The following is a 15419-nucleotide window of genomic DNA, read 5'->3' on the forward strand; positions in this document are numbered from 1 at the left end:
CCATCCTCCCCCACAGAGGTGTGAGGTCCCTGCCCAGCACCCCATTCGAACCCAGCTCTGCATCTCTGCCTTCATCATTCCGAGAGGCCCTGCCCCATCCCCATGGGGACACAGGACTCTTCCCTGTGGGAAAAACTTACCTTGATCTCCCAGCTGTTCAAACTCGGCTTCTTCTAATCTGTCTGAAATGGGAGAGAAGAGAAGCGTCACCCTCAGCCAGCACCTCAGGAGAGGCCATATCGGGAGGAAGCGGTGACTCTGGGACAGGAACACTGCAGCAGCCTAAGAGGCTGTGGGGCTGGGGCCTCCCCTGGTTGAGGGCATGAGAATCCCCAACTAGCAGGCTCTGCCTGCCCCTACCCTCCCCCGAGACCACATGCTTCTGCGGCCACTGCTCTGGGAACAGGGGCGCGTTCCCCATCACAGGCAGCCCTCAGCCTCACGGGCTCTCCCTAGGAACCAGGGGAGCTCCACCTACATCCCCATCCTCCTCGTGCCAGGGCCAGGCCTTCCCGAAGCCTTGTTTTCCACCTCCTGAAAATGGGCTGATGCTAGCAGCTGGCTGGGAAACGTCCTATGAAGTGTGACATCAGCTGTGACAAATGCGCATGCTCACGGGAAGCTCTGCGGCCCCCTGCAGAAAAGATCCTCTCCCCCAGTGCACCCCCCCCCACCAACTGACTGGTACCAACAGCCTTCCTGAGAAAAGAAGACATCGTATGCCGGCCTTACATGCTCAGCTGAGATCTGAGTTTGCCTTTCGAGGAAGAGAAACCGGTCTGTGGGAACCCAGAAAGGTTAACTCGGCTGCTGGTGGAGAAGTTCCCACGGCGCATGTCAGCATGCAGACCGTGAGAAGTGTGTGGGCAAATGTGCACGTGCGATGTATGTGGTGTGTGTGTACACATGTGTGTTTGCACATGCATGTGCATGTATGTGCATGCATGGTATAGAGGTGTGGTGTGTGCATGTATGATGTGTAGATGTGTGTGTGCATGTGTGTGACATGCAGGCATGTGTGCACGTGTTTGCACACATGCTGTGTGGGTGTGTGCATGGATATGCACGCACGGTGGACAGGTGTGTGATGTGTGTGCGTGTGTTTGCACACGTGATGTGTAGGGGTGTCTGTGTGTGTGTGTGTGAGCACACGTGTATGCCCCTCCATCTGCGGGATGAAGGAACCGGCTACCACAGCGCCCCAGCCATCGACCAGCGAGTCTGCTCCAGCGCCATTCCCCCTGTTGTTGCTGACATGCTCCCCACCTCACCCACGGCCGTGGCTCCCCTGAGGACAGGGTGGTGTGGTGAAAGGGAGAAGCATTATCTTCAAGGGGTGGCAGCCCTGGGGTCGAGCTCTGGTCCCCTCAGAGGTCAGGCAACCCTGCCAGATCCCAGCCATACGAGCCCAGGCCCGCCCTGTTGTGATGGGAGAATAGTCGCTCCCACACAGACCATGGGAGGGGAGGCCTGTGGGCAGTGGGCCAGCCCCAGGCCTGCGTGCCACACCCCCGCCCCCGCAGGGGGATAGTAGCTCCTAGGCCAGTGCTCCTCGGTTGGCAAGGAGCCTCAGGGTCACTTGGAGGCATCTCCGGGCCCCTTTCTCTGTCCCCCTCTCTGTGCCTGGCCTGTCTACTGCCCCAGAAGTCCCACAGGCAGCAAGAGCATCTGTTCACTTTCAAGTGCCCAGAGGTTGGCATTCATGCACTCTATGGACCAACGGAGAAAGCCGGGCCTCCTGGAAAGGGAACGGGGGCAGGGGTTACCGTGAGCAGTGCACGGAAGCCAGGACAATCCCACTCCACTGAGGGGACAGGGGGACATCCGTATCTGGGGCTGGGGAGCTAGGGCTGGAGGCCACCAGCTAGTGAGGCCCTGTGGGAAAGTGGCCCGGCTCCAAACCCTCCCCTGTCCTTCTGGGCATCTTCCCACAGAGACCGACCTGGGCACCTGGCTGGAGGGGGCGGCTGGCTGCAGGTCTTGTGACCTACCCAAGCTGTACACGGTGCAGACGTCCACACCCGAAACCCTCCTCAGTAGCTGCTTGGCGTCTTCCTCAGAAAAGCGCCCTTCGCGGCTAAAGAATGACCTTTCTTCCTCGTTCAGGAAAATCCCATTTTCCAGACTGGAAAAAGAGAAGGAGCTTTATTTAAAATGGCACATTTCCTAAGGAAGACCCATTTCCACTCTCTAGTGAGCTTCTAGGCAGCCTGCAAAGCCCCACTTCAATCGCCCCTTCCCCGGCCAGGCAGGTGGTTGACAGCTACGGACAGAATCAGTCCCTTCCCATCCTGAGCTCCTACGGCTCCAATTACAGCCTGTGTGGGTGCTCCCTACGGCACCCCACACGAACACCAGACATGAGCCTGCTCCAAGTCGGGGAGACGGAAAACGGGACACAGAGCAAGGAGAGAAGGAACAGGCGATCTGCACCTTATAGGACTAAATTAGCAGCATAATATGAAACTCTGAAAAGCACTTTGAAACTGGAAGGAGCTATTTTGAGACGCTGCAGAAAATCTCATAGCAGCATCTGGAACACCCAACCAAACACCAGGCCTGTATTCCTCAGGGGCGGGCGTCCCGAAGGACAAGGAGATGAAGGACCTGTCTTGGATTCAGGAGAGCCTGGTGCCACGTGGTCTGGAACTTTCTCTGGGTTTAGAGGGCAAGGACTGGGATGCTGGCACAATCTGAGTGTGGTCCGCAGAGAGCAGCTCTGCAGCAGGGTCATCTCCCGATTGTGGGGACGCAGCAGAGCGCCCCAGTGCCAGGGATATACCACCCCACTCACCGGGAAAAGAGGCAGCATGTTAGAGCCAACTTGTGTGGGGTTCATATGCAAGGAAATGGGGAAAACTGCCATTAACACACTCACATCTGGGCAATCTGGGTGAAGAGATGACGGGAATTCCCTGCCCTCTTTGCAACTTTACCCTAAGTCTGAAATAATGCATGAGAGTGGGGGGAAAGTTCGGCCACCAGTTTGCTCACTAAACAAAGGATGAAAACGCAGGGTCTGGAATAGATAGGATGGGTATTCTGTCAACACGTGCTGAGCGAACAAGGGGGTCATTAGCGGCTCTCCACCGGCCCCATTACCCTGCAGTCAGGGAGGGGACAGACAAACTCATCCAGCTCAGTGCCTGGACGAGGTCAGGGCAGGTTTAAGCCATGCAGAGCCCAGCCATCAGTGCAGAAGTTGTGCCCCCCGCCCCGCCCCAGCCCAGAGACGTGACGGGAATCATCTAGACCCAGGGTCCCCAGGCAGCATTCCAAGGAACGCCAGCTGCGAGGGCTGGGAGAGAGAGGGTCCTGAAGGTGAAGTTAGTGCAGAAACACATTCCAACAGGGAGAGGAGGTCAGACTTCGCCACATCTTCCTGGTGCTGGGAGTCCCCGTGGACTGCCAACCAGGCTCCCCATCTGAGGCCTTCACCACAGAAGCTCAAGGCCAAGGGAACAGAAAGGCACCACAGAGGGGCACAGCGGTGCTTGTGGACCGCTCTCCAGGACGCCCCTGCTGCTGCCCGGGGCCACACAGTGGGGACATGCAGAATTCAATAAAGGGTCTTTGCAGGTGTAATTAGCTAGGATGAGGTCACACTGGAGGAGGTGGGCCCTGACCCAGTGCCTCATGTCCTTCTAGGAAGACCCATGGCGAGGGTGGGGGGCACAGGAGGATGGAGCAGAGAACTGGGACAGAAGAGCCCTCTGCTTTCTCAGGCCCTGACAGTCACGGCAGCCCCGGGACCACACTGGATTTCAGGGAACAGCCCCTGCCTGGCTGCACATGGTGAAGGACACGGGGGTCCAGACAGGAAGCTGACGCCAGCTCTGGGCACAAGCGAACCGCGCCTGGACCGTGGCGGGGGGAGGGCAGGGAAGAGAGTGCCATCTAAGACCACATCCAGGTTTGTCACCAGGGCATCAGCCAAGGGGGGCAGGGGCAGCAGCCCCCCACTAGGGCACAAGGGCGGGCTTAGGAGGGGGCAGGGCCTCAGCTACTCACTCAGATACTTGGCCCTGCACACTGATGAGACTCGTCTGCACAAACCCGACCTGGCCCGAGGCCGTGTGCCGGCCCAGGCACCAGGGCAGGCCGGGCACCTGGGCGCCCAGGACCTCGATGACGTCGCCGCTGCAGAAGGTCATTTCTTCAGGCCCGGAGCCCTGGTAGTCTGCCACCGCCGTGGCCAGGCCTGTGGCTGCGGGGGGGGGGGGGGGGGCGTAGGGGGAGGGGAGGGTCACACGGTCAGCACTGGGGGCAGACCCTGGGAGCTCTCTCCCAGGAATGGGTGATCAAGGCTGCGATGAACCGTGGCCTCTGCACCCAAGGGGCTGGGCCTCTAGTGGTCCCTGGAGGGGGCACTTGATCCCTACACCGAGGAAGAGAAACTGAGACCCAGGGGTGTCCCCCCACCCCACGGCCAGGGATCTCTCTCTGCCCTATGCTGGCAAGGTCAGGCCAGGGCCTGGGCAGATGCAGTAAGCGCAGGTCCCTCTCCCATGGGGCATTATATTCACTGAGCAGGTACACAAGGCCATCCCTGCAGCAGTCAGCTTGGGGCAGAGCAGAGAGCACTGGACCAGGAGCCCAAGCCAAGGGCCCATGCTGTCTTTTCAAAAGAAGACCTAAGAAGCAAGCCGGGGACCTGCCCTGGCTTCACCGTACCATGTAACCTGAATTTGGACCAGCCCATGGGACCTCTCCGAGCCTTAGCTATTGCAGCACCAACTGGACGGGAGTCTAACCACCTCCTCCAGCTTATGGAGGATTCAGGGTGAACACAGAAGCTTCCAGAATGCTGGTGCCTGCCCCAAGTCGCCCACCCCTTTTCCCAGGGGAGAAAGGCCAGTGAAAGCATTTACCCATCAGTGGGATATCTGATGTCACAGGTCCACTCACAGAGTCGTCGATGGGGTCCCAGGGGACCCTAAGAGCCCACCTGGAGTGGGACAAGAAAGGATTTTAGGGAAAGTTCGAACTGTGTCGACTGGACAGGTCAGTAGCCCCCAGGGACCCGAGCAAATTCCACTACCTGGCCGATTAAACACACACACACACACACACACTTCATTCAGGCCCATGCATGCAGCACAACCTGCAGGGATCCCTGTGCTGCCCCACTCAGGTGCCTCCTGCCCACCCCAGGCTGGCATTCTGGGAGCCCTCCCTCCATTCATCCAGGACAGGAGCTGAGCCACTGCCTGTTAGTTCACAGCTTCTGAATGTCAGGTCATTGAGTTTCTCTCTTTGTTTTGGCTGCCTGGAAGCTCCAAGCCCTGTTAAGACCCCACATTCAGCATGTGAGGAGTGTCTGTGCTACCCGTCCTCACCTTCCCCAGACTATCTGCCTTGTGCCTCCTGGCTATGGGTACACATTACACAGCTAGCTCCCTCAGAAGCTTTCCAGAACAAGCCAGAGTAGGGGCACCTGGGGGGCTCCAAAGGGCTAAGCGTCTAGCTCTGGATTTCAGCTCAGGGCTTGATCTCAGGGTCATGAGTTCGAGCCCCGTGTGGGGCTCCATGCTGGGCATGAAGCCTACTACTTAGAAAAATAATAATAATGAGCCAGAACGTGAAGCAAGAGCTCTGTATGGTACCCTCCTGCCCGCACAGCTCCATCCGGGAATGACAGCCTCCTCATGCAGGTGGGAGCCCACGGCCACACACTAGGAGCCACAGAACAGGAGCACACGTGGGTCTCCATGAGCCAACAACCCATGGGATGGGCAGGAAGCAGAGAAACAAAGGTTGGTACCTACTGATGAAATGGAATCAAAGTTTCTGGAGCAGCTGCTGCTGCCATGTCCTCAGAGGACGTGCTGGAGCCAGGAGCAGAAGGGTCCAGTGCTGGGGCTGCCTCTCCCTGGAGAACCCTCGAGGCTCGCCTGAGTGCCTGGGGGCCGCTCCCTGCACCCTGGGGGCTGGTCTTCACCCGCACACGGTGGTCAGGACACAAGACAAAGAAAGGACCTTTAGAGGGACAGAGAGCGTCCTTCAGTGTGGCTGGACAGTCCTCCAGGTGGGACCCACCCATCCTGCCAGGTGACATATGTGAAGGCAGCCCTGCTGGGTCTCCCCGGCCCCAGGCTCTGCTCAGACCTACTCCGTACGCCTCCCCCAGCCTCAGACCCTCAGGGCCTCAGTTTCCCTGTCTGAAGGCCCAACCTGCGATCTCAGGGGTCCTGTGTGTGGGGACCTCTGCTGGGAGCCTAGCCTCCACTCCTCCTCTCTGAGGCCAGGCTAAGACAGGCAGCTCTGGGCTCCGTCTGCTGCTGAATCGCACCCAAGGATGAGGCCACCTTGGCTGGTACTCAAAGCAGTTTCAGGTCAGGACCTTGGGGTGGGCATGCCTCTTCAGAAGCACTTTCACTATTATTCCCCGGGGGCCTGATCAGGTCGTCACAGCAGAATGACAGGGCCTGGGTCGCCCATACTTACTTCTCCCTGCATGAGGCCCCAATAGTCTCCCCAGGTGCGCCACAGCCTCCAGGGCCCTGCCCCACCGGGCATCCCCCGCAGAGCGTGGAGCCAGCCGATGTCTCCGTCTCCACGAGGTGCTCACCTTCCTGGGCGAGGAGGCTCTCGTGCGTCCGTATCAAGGCCTCCTGGTCCACGTGGACATGGACAGCTGTCTCCTCGTCCTCACTAGGCGAGAGTAGCCAGAAGGCCTGGTCCACGAGCAGGTTTTCTAGGCAGTGATGAGTGAAGCCTGGGGGCCAGATGGGCCAGGTCACCAGTGGGCTCCAAAGCAAGGCTTGGGGAGCCCTGTTCTGCCTCGGGGACTCACGGGACATCTACAACCCAGACAGGCCCCAGGTCTGACCATCAGGGCTGTGTGTGACCATGGGAGACAGCCTGGACTTCCCTGCATCCTGGCGAATGTGGACAAGGACAAGTCACCTGAATGACCCTCAGTCTCCTCACCCACAAGATGGGACAGGAGCATTCAAGGCAAGCACATGTGCCGGGGGTTGGCATGGGCCCAGCACAAGACCCTCAAGACACTGTCACTCTTATTTTCCAGTCTCCCAGCCTCGGACCGAGGTATTGGAGCAGTTCCCCAGAGGACACAGCCAGACCCACAGACGCTGCCCAACAGATGGGACTGCTTTAGAAAGAAAGCTCTCTGTCTGGGCTGAAAACCACCGTGTCTGTGCTCAGCGGGTCTGAGCTCAGCCTCCCTCGGGGACTGGCTATGCAAAGCCCTGCACCCAGCTCACCCCGGGAAGGACTCGGAAGGCGGCCCACCTTCTGGCACAGATTCTGCGCCCCGCCTCCCGTCACACCATCGCTCCCCAAGAGCAGGTGTGCACTGACTCCCGCATCCCGCTGCTCTCTGTGAGCCATCCCTGGCTGAAGCCCGATTTACTACAGTAAGTGCCTGGTCAGTGTGTGACAAGTGTCCTCTGAGCAGAGTTCCCACAACTGCTCTGGGAGGGGCCCCACTTTACCAAGAGCGTGATAGGTGGAGAACTTCCAGATTTCCTCGAAGGTCTTAAAGGTCACCACGATCCGTGCCTGGTCACTGTGGATAGATAGCAGCCTGGCTGACAACTCCTAGGGGGAAGAAAACAGTCCCAAGTGGGGGGCTTTTGGGCATCTGATCACCCAGAGGACAGAGCCGCACAACAGAAAAATTTTGCACACGTGACCAGGCAGGGGTGGAAGCCCAGAGCCAATTCCTTTACTACCCAAGGGGGGCTCTCAAGCCAGCCATGGCTCCCCAGTGCCTGTGCCAAGCCCTGCTCCTTCCTGGAGCCCCTGGGGGCTCCATGCTCCACCCTGCCCTCCACAACAAGCAGGTTCTCCCAGCAGGCTGGGCTCTTAGCCCTGTGCAACCCAACCCTGCCTCCCAGCCCTTCCCACAGCACCGATGCGGGGACTGTCCGGACTCCAGTGCCCCCCTCCTCTGACTCCCATCCCATGAACGCCCAGGGGGCGATCAGGCATGAACTGAACACCAGCACTTAGAAGGCACAGGGTTTGTGTGCGGGGGAAGGGTGCTACTCTGGGGTCCGCATGACAGACCGGAAACTAAGGCCACGTTTCTTATCTGGGGTCTGACCCTCAGTACATGGCACGGCTGGGGTTCTGCCCCTGACCTGGCATCACCCAGGACGGCCCCGCGGCAGAGCACTGGGCTGAGACTCCCGGGCCGTTTGCAGGATCCACACCTCACCAAACATCCCTGAGGGGTGGCTGGGGAAACTGGGTTTAAAGAGGCCAAGGTCAGGCAGGCTGACTACAAGGTCACCTGGTGGCTGCCCAGGTCAGCCCCCTTGTTGGCCATGGTACTGCCTGAAAGTCCACTGTGCAGAGGCCAACAGGGGCCTGGCCCCATCATCAGAGTTAAGATCAGCACACGCCAGTCCCTTCCGCTTAATGACAGAGACATTAAGAATCTCAGCAGGGTCAGGAGCACGGAGAAAGGGAGGAGACCCTGGGAGCACCACGGGCCACATGTGGCTGGATCTGCAGGTGTGATCAATGGCTCCCTGACCCAGACATCCAGGAGAATAGCCAGGGACAATCACAGTGCCACCACGTGGTGAGTTCCAGGGGCGTCCTCCCTTTTTGTGGCCTTGGCCCCTCAGCAACAGAGGCCTGGGCATCAAGGGCCCTCCTCCTAGGTCCACCCCATCCTCTGTCCCCCTTCTCAGCCTTGGAGCCCCTCCAAAGGGCCCCACCCCCTCCAACCTCCCAGGCCCCCTGGGAAGCTGCGCTCACCCCCAGTGCACGGGCCACCTCCAGGCTGTCGTTTTCCAGCAGGCGGAGCCGGCTCCTCACGGTCTGCTGCAGGCTGGGGTCCAGCAGCCCCGTCTTCCTCCGCACGGCCAATAGCTGCAAGGTCAGGTCTGGGACGGGCAGCACCGAGCCAGCACTCAGCAAAGTCACCAGAGTCACTGTGACCTCCAGCCCCGACCTCCCCACCGCACCAGACAGGGGCATTCAAGCTCCAGCAAATCACCCACAGGCATCCCAGGACTCACCATCTTGTCCCCTAAGCCAACCCCAACACCACGCTGTCGTTCCCATTTCCAAAGGGGCCACCAGCCCCCGCCTGGCTCAGACCAAGGACACCTCCCTGCACCACATAGCACTCGGGTTCCCCCCCACCCCCCGTGAACTGCAAAACCAGGCGAAGCCACGGTGGGCCCCCTCCCTGTGGCCCAGGTCCTATAGGTCTGCCCCAGGCAGCTGTCCGGGCCCTGCCCTCCCACCACGCAGTCCTCTGGTCCACAGAGAGCCCCAGGGCCCCCTTACAGGGAGCTCTAGCTGGCTGCACGCCCTGCTCTCAACCCTCCCAGGCCACCTCCAGCCATGTCGAGCCAGTGCAACTGTGGCAATCAGATTTTTCATTTTATTTAAGTTAAATGCAAACATAAACTGTGTGGCCCCCATACTGGACGGCATGGCTGCAGGCTTTTCCTTCTCAGGGACAGTAAGATGTAAGCTCTTTCTACCTTCCTACCAGCACAGCCTCTAGCCTCTGGCTCTACTCTGCCCCCATCACCTCTTCTCTCCCTCCCTTCTAGGCTGGTGCTGCTCCAGGCTCTCTAGGACATCAAAGCACCCTTCCTCACCCCCCAAAACACACACTGCCCCAGGGCCTTTGCACGTGGTCCTCGTGGAGCACTCTTTCCAGACCAAATCCTGGCCTCCAACAGGCTGCCCTACAGTTCACATCTACTCTCAAATGCCCCCTGCCTGCCCCCATCCCTGCCCCCTAAGAGGACCCCCAACTGTGTTACTGAGAGCCCCAGAGCATGAGCTGCTCCAAAGGGGTGGAGGGGACATGGAGAAGGGGGAGGGAGCAGGAGAAGGGAGAGGGGAGGAGAGAAATGGGAAGGGAGAGAGAAGGAGGGGGGAGAAAGAGACCAAGGAGGAAGGGGAGGAAGAGGAAGGCAGTATGGAGACCTCTGGAGTCTGGAATCAGGCTCACTCCCCCAGCAGGAAGCAAGCCCAACATTTCACAACTGGTTCTGAGACATGACACTTCCTACTCCCGTAAGAGGGAGGGCGGCATTTTCAGACCCAAAATAATCTGCTGCTTGCTCAACACCCCCTGGTCATCGTGAGTGACCACAGGCAGCACTGGGTCCCCGGAAGGAATGTGGGAAGACAGGCTGGTGTCGACACAGAGGTGAACAGCCAGCAACACTGGGGTTTCTGTGCCACCACTGCTGGGGGCCACGAGTGGGGTCTCAGGGTCCGGGGGATCCTTACCGCCCCATCTTCATTTACCACACAGGGCTGCCTCCCCTCGTGTGTACCGTGCAGAAATCCTGCCCATCCTTGGAGCCGCCTCCACAGATGCTGTCTTGGCCACCTCTCCCAGGGGCCCTGCCCCTCCCTTTGCGCCCCCCACCGCCCGCCCACAACACAGTGAGCTGGTTGGTCTGGTTTTCCCACAGGTCCCACATGCGACCCCTCCCCAGAGTCTCACCCCCTCATGTGGCCCAGCCTCTGGGGCAGTGGACTCGGCCTTCAGGCCCCCAGCAGAAGTGCAATCCTGGGCCCTATCTCCCAGCAAGGCCAACTTGGAATCTGGGCGCGGGACCTGGCTATCTTCACGTTAGCATCCTCCCCTCCCCGACAGTGATCCCCAGTTTGGGGGTCTGGGGACTAGACATTCCTGAATCTGCAGTGGCAAGGGGGCACACCCAGGGAGCCCACATTCACAGCTCCGCCCAGACTAAACCCTGCCGCACGCTGTGGTGACCACGCAGGTCTACCTGTGGGGTACGTGCCCATCTGGACTGGAGGGGTCCCAGCAGCCGGCCCGGAGCCACCAGGGGGAGGAGTGGCATCTGTAACAGAGGACAGTGGGGGTCAAGGTCAGACCAACAGAGCACAGTGGGGTCAAGGTCAGAACAGGCAGCTCTGAGCTGTGCGGGCACAATGCCCCCGGTAATCTGGAAGAAACGAGGTGTGTCCACACCAATACACACCCCCACCCCTCACGTCCCCTGCCCCCAGGTCACAAAGGCCCAAGGAGGACAGAGGGGGTGTGAGGCTCTCCCTGGCTCTAACAGACCACGCTTGGAGGCCTCTGAAAACAAACCAGTGTGTTGTGTTGCTGGGCTGGATTCTGGAACCATCTCACTGGCTAAAACCAAAGCATGAGCAGAGCTGGTGCCTCCTGGAGGCTCCGTAGGGAGAGCGTGTCCCCAGCTCCCAGGGGAGTCTGCCCGCACCCTTGGCCTGTGGCTCTGATTCTACCTTCCAAGCCGGAAGCCAGGCCAACGTCAAGGTCTCCGATTCGGACCCCAGGCTTACCTTCCCATCTTGGGGTTCTCACTTAACCCCACCCACAAAATCACTTTTGCTACATGTCTGGGGACAGAGATGTGGACTTGCTCGGGGGCTGCTGTCCTGCTGCTGACCGTCTGCTGACTGCCTGCTGACCACAGACGGAAGGGGGCAGCCCAGAAGGAACCATGGCTCTGGGGCTGACAGGGCTGTGTCTCAGCCCGTCTGAACCTGTCATTCACCGAGGGGTCACGTGCCCTCTCAGCCTGGGGTGGGGGGACAGCCGTTCCAGAACTTTCTGGACCCTCCCCCTTTGACATGCCGGTTTTCTTATCACTGACACACTCGTGTACCTGGAGAAACACTATTGGGGCCCTCGTCCCTCACAGTGACTCACTGGGCACAGGTGTCTGTCCCCACACACACAGTGACCCTGCGCCATTCGTGGGCTGTGGGACCATGGGCAGACGGCGTGCACTGTACTCACCACCTCCGACCACAGCCTTGGCCTCCTCGGGCCCTGCTCGCTCCCAGACAACCGATGCGCCCATGGCCACTCTCGGGACCTTGTGGCCACCACCACCGCTGCCTCCCGAGGGTGCCGCCGTGGGCCCTCTCCCCTCCGGGGCTGGCTCCTCCACTGGGCCCTCCATGCCCGGCAGTGGCCTCAGCACTGGGGGCTCCACATGCCCGCTGGCCGCTGAGGGAAGAGGACAGGGTGCTGGTCAGCAGGGAGGCCTCCCCGGGAACACAGGCAGGTGCCCGAGAACACTGCCACAAGGGCTGGGGTCAGGAGGAGAGAAGCCCTCCCCTTCTCCAGGCTGCCTTCTACATGTCTGTCAGGGCTCTGCCGTTGAGTCTGTTGCTGCTTCTCCAGTAATGATGAGCCCCCGCCGCAGGCTCTCTCTGAGACACGGGCCAGCGTTGCCCAGGTGCAGTGGCTGGAAGCCATGCAGGCAGGTGGGGCTCCTGCTCCAGCTCACCCACGGACCCCAGGAAGCAGCTCAGAGCCTGACTTGTTACGGCTGCTCGAACATTCCCATCAATGCAGGACAGACATGGGAACCAGAGCAGAAGTCCTCGGGGGACACCCAGGTGCCTCGGACATGAGCAGACCCACCACACGTCCAGTCCAGCTCCGGCCGGAACAGACACCCCCCACCCCCAGAGACTCCCATCTAGTTCCGTTTCCCACAACCACCAATTCTGCTGTGATCTGGTCTGGGGTTCCCAGGAGATCCCGTTGCTCCCTATAACACCACCCCCGGGGTTCAGCTGGCTCAAGGGGGCTCTCCCTTGCCCACCGGAAGAGGCCTGGGCTCCAGAAGGGCCCCGGAACACCATCCCATGTCATGGGTCAGGAAGGAAGGGCCGCCCAGGGAGGTAAGGAAGCAGGTGGAGGATGGCAGAGAAGAAGGAAGTGGCTGAGGCAGAACAAGGCAGAACGGGCAATGGCTCCCCACTCCAGGGTGCCCTCGCCCCCCCTGCCCCCCACCGCCAAGAGAGCGGTCATTATGCCTCACTCCTTCCTGGGGTCAGAGACGAGAGGCTGTTATAGATGCACAGACCGTGCTCCTGGGGTTGGGGCTTTGTCACCACTCAGGACACAGAACACTAAATCCCCTTTCAGATGGGACACGTGGGGACGGCGGCGGAGGCAAAGGTGGCAAGAGCGGGCCAGGGCTGGGGAAGGCAGGGGCAGACCTCCCACTGCAGCCACAGGGACAGGAGCAGCCTCGGGGACAGAGAAGACAAGGAATGATCCTGTTGGCTTGCCCAGAACATTGCCAAGAGTACAGCTAGATCGCACAAGCAAGGGAACCCCCTCATTGTGGGCCCCCCTGAGCCCTGATACTGAGCTCTCAGATTTCAAACCAAACCCAGGACAGCCCGGCAGGGATTCCCTCTGCACAGAGCACCTGGGGACAGGAAGGCACCCTCCTGCCCCCTCTCCGGGGTCAACAATGCCAACCCAGAAGCAAATCAGGCTTCCTCCTGGCCACCCCCCCCATCCTGGTGGATGGTGGGGAGCCGGACCCCCACGATGGACACAGTTCAAGACAGAGCCTGGACAGCCCCCACCAGCCCCTGGTCCTGTTCCCACCTTCCTCCAGACCTCCCCCAAGAACTGGACATGGACCAGGTCCCCAGAGAGCCTCAGACACAGGGGTTCATCACCTCCTGTATGTGCTATTGCTAGTCCAGGGCGAGTTCTGTGACGGGCAACACTGGAGGAGAGGGGAGGAGGCTGGGCAGTCAGCAAGGCCCCTGGGGGCCATGGAGACCACGTGCAGAGGGCCTGACAGGTGGCCATCCTCACTGCCACAAGCATGGGGATGGGGGTGGGGGTGGGTAGAGCCAGCCAGAGACCTGAGGTCACCTTGGCTCCAACTGTCCCAAGGGCTCAGAACTGACCAGGCAAAGCACGGGTGGCCCAAGCAGCCACATAGCTGGGCGGCTGCAGAGCAAAAACGGGTTCCCAGACCCCCAGACTCCCAACCCTTTGATCCCAGGGGAGCCGGCCAATCCCTCCTGCCGTCTGCTCCTCCCAAGCTGGACAGGACACACAGGGTCAGTATCGAGGCCCCCTGCCCACCCTCTTTCCTGGTCCTTGGGGATTTGAGGCCAGAGGTCCCATGGGAGCCACTGCCTGGCACCAGACACACCCAGTCCAGCCACCTGTGTCCTCCTGTCCCCAAAACCTCTGTGCACCAGACCCCAGCAGGAGTCCCAGGGGCACTGCTCAGCCCTTGAGTTCACCTCCTGGGTTCCCTGGACAGGACCTGGGGGAGCCTCAGCCCACAGGGGCTTCGCCCAGTCTGTAGCCCCTTGGAGCCTCCCCTAAGTGTCTAGAATCATCACTGCTGGGCTTGGCAAGGCCGGCCTTTCAGCCCTCACAAGCCAAGATTGCTTCTACAATCCAAATGAAAAAGATAAGAAAGAGACAGAAAAGTTGGAGTGGCCCTGGGAGCTGCAGAAGCAGGACACCCCATGTTTCTGACCGGAACTAATCTGGTGCCCCTCCCACGGCCTTGGTCCCAAACAGCCCCTCACTGCAGAGAAATGGGGGTGAAGTGGGCTGTCTGTTCCTCTAGAGGGACCCACAGGCCCCTAGCAGCCCGAGGCCCCCAAGGCTTACAGAAGCCATGCCTCCAGCAGCCCCTACCCCCACCCCCAACAGGGACCTGAGTCCGATCTGGATCCACCTCGGAGGGATGGGGCACAGCCGGGGGTGGGGGCGGCGGGGAGAAGGCGGCACCTGACCCCCGGGAGCACGCAGGGGACCCCACACACAGCTCGGCTAGCAGCTCCTCTCCAGCAGAGCTGTTTGGCCCAGGGAGCAGCGGGCAAGGCGGCTGCTTCCTATTCCAGGGGAAGAAGGCCCTTCAGAACCGCAGATGCCCAGGACCTTCTTCACACAGCCTTGTCAAAGGGCTTACATGTCATTCAGGCCCTGGTACCCCGCACGCCCCGGTCCCTGGGCTGTCTCCATGTTCGTAAAGCATTGAAGACCCCTACCACCTTTCGGGACACAGCTCTGTGTGCTGGCCGCCCTCCCCGCACCCCAGCAGAGCCCAACCTGGTGGTGCTATCCCTCCTGGCTTCACCCACTGGGATCCTGGCCCTCGAGGCTCCCGCACATGGCCAGCCAGTCGGGTGTCGGGGCCAGGACACACAAGGGCTTGGAGGCCAGCCTGCCCTCTCACTTCTCTTCCCTTCTGAAGCCCCCACAGGGGGTCTGAGCCTCCCACCCGGCCAGGCCACATCCCCACAGCAGCCAGCCAGGCATCTCCCAGGATCCTGCCCCGTCCTGTGGCAGCTGCTCGTCCTGCCCGCCTCCACCCCGGGTCAGGACTGGCCCATCAGTGCCTGAGTCCCACCCGCGGGCCTGCTCCCCACTGCCTCACAGACAGCTTCCTGAGGAAAGGGAAGGCTTCCCCGGCTCGAAGACCCTCCCATCTGCCCAAGGATGATGGGCCTGAGCAGGCCGGGCCCCAGCGACAATCTCAGTGTGGGACTTCCTAGTCCCCGGCGGAGATGAGGAAGTGGGTCCAATCTGTGCAGGATAGTCCCCTCCCCGCCTGTTCCTGTAACCGCCTGGCCTCACCGAGCTGCGCTCCTACTGGTCTGGGAGAGCTCTCCCTGCCTCACTCTGC

At 60.6% G+C, this 15419-nt stretch overlaps 1 protein-coding gene across 4 annotated transcripts in view; it reads right to left on the reverse strand.

Annotated features, from left to right (window-relative positions):
- The window catches only part of SH3TC1 (SH3 domain and tetratricopeptide repeats 1), a 49400-nt gene that overhangs the window by 17993 nt on the left and 15988 nt on the right, over positions 1-15419 (reverse strand). For 3 of the 4 annotated variants that reach the window (XM_047718762.1, XM_047718763.1, XM_047718760.1), the window contains exons 2-11: positions 11750-11962; positions 10746-10820; positions 8737-8864; positions 7461-7566; positions 6572-6718; positions 5769-5979; positions 4872-4948; positions 4012-4207; positions 1992-2125; positions 141-182 (exon numbers count right to left, since the gene is read on the reverse strand). In XM_047718762.1, coding sequence (XP_047574718.1) covers positions 141-182; positions 1992-2125; positions 4012-4207; positions 4872-4948; positions 5769-5979; positions 6572-6718; positions 7461-7566; positions 8737-8864; positions 10746-10820; positions 11750-11915 — 1282 coding nt within the window. In that variant the 5' untranslated portion in view covers positions 11916-11962. The remainder of the gene's footprint in view (positions 1-140; positions 183-1991; positions 2126-4011; positions 4208-4871; positions 4949-5768; positions 5980-6571; positions 6719-7460; positions 7567-8736; positions 8865-10745; positions 10821-11749; positions 11963-15419) is intronic. The other variant, XM_047718761.1, reaches the window with a different exon arrangement.

The sequence above is a fragment of the Lutra lutra genome, chromosome 2 (assembly GCF_902655055.1).
Source record: "Lutra lutra chromosome 2, mLutLut1.2, whole genome shotgun sequence".
Lineage (NCBI taxonomy): Eukaryota > Metazoa > Chordata > Mammalia > Carnivora > Mustelidae > Lutra > Lutra lutra.